At 54.4% G+C, this 7,194-nt stretch overlaps 1 protein-coding gene across 5 annotated transcripts; it reads right to left on the bottom strand.

Moving 5' to 3' along the window:
- Window positions 1-1,666: 1,666 nt before the first annotated feature.
- Window positions 1,667-6,557, bottom strand: TMEM187 (transmembrane protein 187). 5 transcript variants are annotated; one of them, XM_020891855.2, is made up of 2 exons: window positions 6,354-6,557; window positions 1,667-3,074 (listed from the first exon to the last, which is right to left on the bottom strand). In XM_020891855.2, exon 2 carries the CDS (start codon window positions 2,810-2,812, stop codon window positions 1,988-1,990), a length of 825 nt encoding a protein of 274 aa, XP_020747514.1. In that variant the 5' UTR covers window positions 2,813-3,074; window positions 6,354-6,557; the 3' UTR covers window positions 1,667-1,987. The 5 variants fall into 5 exon arrangements, with proteins under 5 accessions (XP_020747514.1, XP_020747516.1, XP_020747518.1 ...); XM_020891857.2 differs by having other exon boundaries at window positions 1,667-3,070; XM_020891859.2 differs by having other exon boundaries at window positions 6,380-6,557.
- Between the last annotated feature and the right edge of the window lie 637 nt (window positions 6,558-7,194).

Below are 7,194 nucleotides of genomic sequence, written 5' to 3'. Positions count from 1 at the left end.
TTGGGCTTCTGGGGGTTTCAGCACCCCCTGAAGTGTCCCTTCTACACGAGTCTCTTTTTTTGGGCGGAGTCCACCCTGCCCAGGGTCTCCCCAGGACCCAGAGTGGAAAAGACCCCTGTGGTTCCCCACTCACTCTCCCCACCTGCACACAGTGGTGTGTGTAGATCTCCTGGTCTCAGTGTGCCACCTGTTTCCTGTGGGGACCCAGCTTGACACAGGAGTGGAACGACACCCAGAAGTTTCTCAGGGTTATTTATTAAATGGGAATTGGTTTAAAACAACAACACCAACTAAATATGTTATGGGTACTTGCGGCTCAAAGGTATGGAATGAATGAGGCTATGCAAAGTCCCGGTTCTCAGGGGACCCACACTGTAAAGGAAGGAAACAGCAACTCTGAGAGAGACAGCAGAGCAGAGGGGAGTTAGAGCCACCCCCCCACCCCAATCAGACCCTGGTCCTCCCCTGGCCCTTCACCCTCCCACCTCCATCTCTAACCAAGCCAGCCGAGAAATCAGATGTTCCCCTCTGGCCTCTTCAAGGAGATGTCCTGGCATTGTGCTCTTGTAGGACATACAGAGCCTTCGAGATAATCGTGGTGGAACAAAGTTGCTTCCTGAGGCAAATGCTGCCCGGCAGGCCCCGCCTTGGGCCCCATTCCTGGGGAGAGGGGCAGAGGCGATGGTCCTCGGCTGGATCCTTCAGGTAACGACTTGGTTGAGACCCACCACCCACTGGGGATGTGCCAGCTGGGACAGAACATCCAGCACCAGGTATCTGGTTTCAAAAGCACCTCGGTAGTCATGGCAACGGTCCACCGGCCAACCCTTGAGGCTCTAGGGACACTCAGGAGACATGGAACAGATTCATGTGGGCTGCCCATACCAAGGAGCCATTTGGCAGGGAAAGGGTGTCCTCTCCTCTCCACCCTCACCAGTGTCTTTAAAGACCAGATGCCTTTTAGGTGACAGGGGAATGAAACTGGTGTCTAAGGAACATGTTAACAAACAGGAGAGAGTGCAGAGAGTTGGTCTCCACAGGGTAACTCCAAAGCAGAGTCCTCAGCATCTGTCAGGGTCTCCCACCCCTGGGTGGGCCCACTAGTTCAGACATCATCATCTGCATGAAAAGCGCGCTTCAGGGCTGAGAGATGCCAACTCCAGGGCCCGTGAACCTGAGATGCCATCAGGAGAATCATGGTTCCTAAAGGCCCCAGGTTTCTCCATAGGTGACAGACACTTGACACTTCAGTAACCCTAGCTGCTAAGGACATCTAAGCCATCCCCTGGCTCTGAGGGAAGAGTCACCAACAACATTCTGTTGAGAACTGAACATTTGTGTTTCTTGTGGGTGTTTCTTCATCTAGATGCACCTCGCCTTGTTCCACAGAGGATCTGAAGGGATGTGGCTTCCTGTGACCTGCTGTCAGCCTGGCAGTCACAGACGTCATGGTCAATTAGTGCTCTGGCCTTTGGATTTTCCCATCAGTCTGCTAGGTGTGTGTTTAATATGACTCCATCTCCCTGAAGCCAGCTACCTCTGGGGATACTCACTGGTAACCCCAGTACCTTGCCCGGCACACTGGTCAGAAGCTTGCCCTTCCTCCCAGTCGCCCGCCCATGCTTGGAGCCAACATCCCAAAGCAGACAACCATTCTCCAGCCAACTGTGAGTGTGATGGATTTCTTGGGGGTCACTTCCCCCCAACATTTTATTTTGAAAAGTTTCAAACCACAGAAAAATTACAAGACCAGTACAATGACCCCTACATCCTTGGCCCCTAGATATTTGCTCCAAGCCTTTGAAAGTAAGTTGCAGAAAGCATAACATTTCATAAAATCGAATGCTCATATTCATAATACTGAAGCCTGTAACTTCAAAGGCAGGGACAGCCTTCCTTGTCATCACCCTGTCATCACACCCAGGACACTGACCACTGATGACTGCCATCGGTCAGTGCATGTAGATATTGGGGAGGGGGTTGGTGGTCATAAGCCCCTTCTTCCCACACTTGGACGCATCTTCTCCGTAGGCGGGCACCTTCGGCAGGTGTGTAAGTGGGTTAGGAACAGGAAGGCAAAGTGGAACTGAAGCACGTCACAGACTTTGGACCAGAAGTGGCCTGTGAGCTGCTGGAAGAGACGCCACTGCGCGAGCTCATGGTCATAAAGCTTGAGGACCACAAAGCCGAGGCAGGAGAGCACGCCCAGAGCCAAGTACGTTCCCGAGGAAGCGTTTCCGTGGCACCCCTGAGTGTGCAGGGCCTGGCCCACAGCAGCTGCAATGTGCAGGCCCAGCGCCAACTCAAACCCACGGGGGTGCAGCAGGGCCAGGCTGTAACTGCACAGGGAGAGGCCTTCGACAGCCAGGAAAAGCCAGGGCTTCCAGCCCCTGTCCAGGCAGAGGCACCAGGCCACTGGCCATGCGAAGATGGGTAAGGTGAGCCACTGGTCCAGCACGGCAGTGGGCCGGGTCTGCATTCCGATGCGCAGCCACTGGACCGGGCCATAGACCAGGGCCATGCCTGCGAAGACGTCCTTCAGGTAGCGAGCCCTTTGCCTCTCTGCGAGGCCTCCTGGGGCACAGGCCTGGCTCCGTAGCCAGTATACCCCCAGGAAAACGTAGCCCATGTTAACGAGGGAGTTGAAAGGCATGGCCAGGAAGGCAGGGAGGCTGGTGACCGGGACTTCCGCGTAGTGCTCATAGCCCACTTGGACAAAGACACGTTCAAAAATACCAGTGTGGACGGTGGCCACGCAGAGGCAGCTGGCCAGGGCCACGTGGAAGAGGGCCTGCCCCGACTCAGGCTTCATCTGGAACCCTAGGTGTGGCCCCAGGATGGAGAGCTTCACAAAGCAGCCGCCTTGGCTGTTATTTCAGAATTCGGATAAACGGTTTCTTTTTTTTTCTTTTTTTGCAAAACACTCCTCAGCCTCCCAGCTGAGCCAGCAGGAAGAAGTCCCCGTGATTTCCGACGCAGATGCTGCGACCTTGCCCCAGTGGAGGTAGCGGCCCCGAAGAAGGCAGCGGTTCTGCTGATTGGTTGGCACAGTGGAGGCCCGTTCTGCCTTCTTCCTTTGTGGTTACAAAAAAGAGTGTGGGTAGAAAGAAAACCATCCAAAAAAGCGCCTCCATCTTCCCAATTCTCATCCTCAGGCTCTACCAAAGTTTTCTTTTTTTTTTTAGTTCTACCACTTTATTGCTACCAACCCATCTCCCTCCACCCTCGTGCACACATGCTCAGTCATGTAATCCCATGGACTTCAGCCCGCCAGACTCCTCTGTCCATGGACTTTTCCAGGCAAGAATACTGGAGTGGGTTGCCATTTCCTTCTCCATCTACCAAAGTTTTCATCATGACCCTCTCTCCTGACACCTATGCTGTTCTTCTTTCATCTGCATATTATGAAAAATCCTGCTCCTCATCTCTGTTCCCTTAGAGCCACTGCATTTAGAGACTTAAATTTTCCCTAGGTCTGTTGTTAAAACTCAGGATATGCTTTCTCACCTCTGTGGTACTACAAATGTGGAGTTTTCCAAGCCAGTCCCAAAACACTTTGAACTAAATTCCCAGTTAAATTAGAGACATTACCTGTGGTACAGATTCTGGAATCTAAGGCAAGGGAATGGTGGGGTGGGTTGGGGGTGCAGACTGGAAGGAAGGGCTCGGCTGCTTAGTGGGTTTGAGGCCAGGTAGCAGAGGGAGCCATCCCCCCAGGCCTGCCAACCTGGGTCACCCCCTCCCCCACCCTCCCCTGAAGTGCCACACCTTTCAAAATCACCTTCTGTCCTTGGCTCACGCGAAAACCTTCCATTTCCTGAAGTCACGGAAGCAGACAGATAATTCAAAAACAATGTGGACTTTTCATGGACTGTCAACTGTTCCAGGGCCAGCTGTGGCATGAGTGGGCCTCGTTGCCAAGAAATGTATTAACAAGAGAAGAGGTTCGGTGCCCTGAAAATGACTCAAAGCCAAGCTGGCAGGCAAGCACACGGGTGTGGGGATGAGAAGAACTGTCTGTGGTCAAACCCTGGCTCCCCCACCTACTAACCCTGTGATCTTGGGCCTTAACCCTTCTGGGCCTCAGTTTGCATACCTGTAGAATGGGGATGTACATCCTAGCAGAGTTGTTGTGTGACCTACATGAGTTCTTAGGTATGCAGACCACTGTTTATTTTTGAGGCCCCTTGTCCCCTCCTGCGGTTTAGGCCCTGAAAGGGCAGGGCCTGGTCTGATCTTGGGCCCTCCCTCCCATGCTTAGCAAAGACCTGCTAATTTCAGTTCAAGCACAAAGTTAGCACCTCTCCTCTGTCCTCATCCTGTTTGCCATTTCATTGCTCTGACTGGCCCTGGGGCCCACCTGTAAGATCCAGGAAGTGGCTGGCTGGGTCTCATGGTGACCCTCTCACTCCCCTCCCACCTCCGGGAGGCCTGTTGTTAAGGGGAACAGCATTTCCATGAAGGAACTGAAGCCCTTGTCCTGACCCTCATCTCAGTCCGTGCCACTGTCGTGCACCTCCCTGTTGCAGCCTCTGGTGAAGGAAGAGTCTTTAAGTCGGGGGGCTGTCCTTCCCCCAGGGTTCCCACTTACAGGCTCGCCACCACTCACGTGGTCTGCACACAGCAGCCCCCAGCAGCCCCCTCGAGGACTGCCCCTGTTTAACACCCTTCAGTGGCTGGCTCTCGGCTCACACGTGATCATGCCCCAGCCTTTTGGCCAGACACCAAAGTGCCATGCTCATACAGTCCTGTGAGTTCCCAGGCATAGTCTGTCTTCCTGCCCTCCTCTGCGTGGCCTGCTGAAGCCCTCAACTCAGCTCTCACTTCCTCTCCAGCACCAGCACTTCCCCACTCAGCTCCCGAGTCCAGCGGGGACACCAGCTGAGGCCTCACCTGGTGTCTCCAGGTCCTCCCCTGACCCCACCCAGGGTCTGAATCCCTGGTGTGAAGAGCCAGGCTTCTGGGGCCCCAGGCCACCAGCGCTAGCCTGACCCTCCTGTCTACCAGCCAAGCATGGAGGAGAGCTGCGGACAGGCAGTCCAACACTGTCCGCTTGCTAGAGGAGGTGCAGGAAGGGCGTTGAAAGGGACTCCTCTCCAGCCGCTGGGCAGAGGTTGCTTGAGCCCTTGTGCAAGCTGAAAGCGACATGTTAGCAAACCAACTTCCCAAGTCCACTAAGAAGGCCAGGGCAGGTCTCTTATGGCTTAAGTCCTAAGCTGCTGTGACCCTTGTGACATGACTCTCAAAGTTCTTCCCAGTTTACCCTGCCTAGCACATGAAGGTCCAAGGGCTCACCAGCATCATCCTTTCCCCTGGTCTGGTTCTGGGCTCGCTGCGGTGGGAAGTCCTGTAAAACCCGATAATCCCCAGGCTGAGGGGTTAAGATACGTTCCTTAAACTCTTCTGCTTTCTCAGTCTGTATGCATTTAAGCAAGAGCCACTGTTGCCTGTCACAGTGGTGGCTTCTTTAACCTGTATCCCTTATGACAACTGCTTGTTGTGCCCGTGACTACCCTGACCACTGTTGTTCCCTTTCTGCAGGTAAGGGGATGCCAGTCTGAAGGCTGTACCACGGGACACCAGCAGGAGAGCTCAACCTGAGCCACCTGGATGTCCAAGGAGCTACCCATGGTAATTCTTGAACTCTGAGAACAGAATCCTTGCATGTGGGCAAGGCTGCTGGGAACCTGCAGCTCAGTTTCCTTATTTGAGAGGGGAAGGACTTGGCCAGAGAGGTGGTGTGAATGGCCAAGGTCACTTAGGGCAGTTGGTGGCACAGAAACACAGGTGAGGGTTCTTGTCCCTTGACTATGTCACAGGACTCATTGGCCCGTCCTCAAACAAATGCTTCCAAATCCATAAACTAAAACAGAGAATTACAGCACAAACTTAATATGTTTAAAGATAGTTATTAAAATATTTTTGATAATGTATGATATAGTAATAAACGTGCTTCTTTACTAACATGTTAAATTACAGGATCTATGGGCAGGTTGAATAACTACAGTAATTTCAAATGAGTTATTCTGCAGTAACTTGCAGTTTAGCTAACTTTCAGGCTATCTAAAAGAAAAGCTATATGATCTCAAATGTCATTTCCCTGGTGACACAATCACCAGGTTAACGCTCCGTGCTTTGTTACCTACACTTTAGTTGCGGGAAAAGCCAAATTTTGCCTAGAGGCTGATAAATGTAAAGATCAAATAAAAACGAGAGAAACTAGAAAAACCATCTGTTGTCATTCCAAGATCCCGGAAAGCAGCGCATTACAGCCTGCACCGTCTGGGAGTGAGCTTGGGGCGACGACCAGACTGGCTCCTGCAAGATTTGGAACATCAGGATGATGTACCCACCTCTGAAGATTGTTGCGAGAACTTACAGTATTGGCGCGAAAAGGCCAGCGATCACCATCCGGGTATTTTGCCCCTCTTGCTTTGCTGGGGGAAATTCAAATCTCAAAAAAGGGCGGACCCTAAAGGCGGTTGTGCGCCTGCGTGCGGGGCGGGACCCAGGGCTCTGGGAAGCAGGCGGGGCGGGGTGACGTGAGGCGACGCGGGGCGACGCGGACCTCTCCCGCGCCCGCCCGCTCGCCTCCAACATTGCCAGCCTGGCCGCCCGCCCGGCGGGGAAAGGGGCGGGGGCTGGCCCGGCGCGCGGTAGCCCGGTTAGTTTTCTTGGGGCGACGGCGGGGTCTCTGCGGCGCCCCCACCTGGGGGCGGGGCGTGAGGCCTGGGAGCCTGGGAGGGTTCCGCCCCCAGCGTCGCGCGCCAGGTCTGTTATCGCCCACGCTCGCCCCGCCTCCGGCTCCCCCCCAGTGGCGGGCTTCGGGCTGCTTCCCTGGAGCCAGCTGGGTGTGATGAGGGAAAATGTCCGCTCCCCGATCCGAAGCTTGATTTTAGTGTCTCCCGTCAGGCACTCTCTGCAACCTGTGTCCTGTCCCCACTGCTAGTTAAAACGATTTCCTCTGGCGAGTGTCCCTTCAGCGACCCGGGGGGCAGTTCCCAAGGGGGCGGGGCCAACCGCGTCTGAGGCGTTCTCATCCGGGCATTCCCCAGATGCCGCAGCCGCCATCTTTGTTTTGTGCTGAAAGTCGCTATTGACGCCCGCGGACGGCCGGGCGAGGGGAAGTGGCAATATGGCGGCTCCCAGAACGGAGGCGTGGAGGCGCGCTTCGGCAGCAACAGAGCTGGGCAC

This window comes from Odocoileus virginianus, unplaced genomic scaffold (genome assembly GCF_023699985.2).
Source record: "Odocoileus virginianus isolate 20LAN1187 ecotype Illinois unplaced genomic scaffold, Ovbor_1.2 Unplaced_Scaffold_18, whole genome shotgun sequence".
NCBI lineage: Eukaryota > Metazoa > Chordata > Mammalia > Artiodactyla > Cervidae > Odocoileus > Odocoileus virginianus.
Note: the sequence above shows the minus strand (reverse complement) of the source record. Positions and strands in the feature narration are given on the sequence as shown.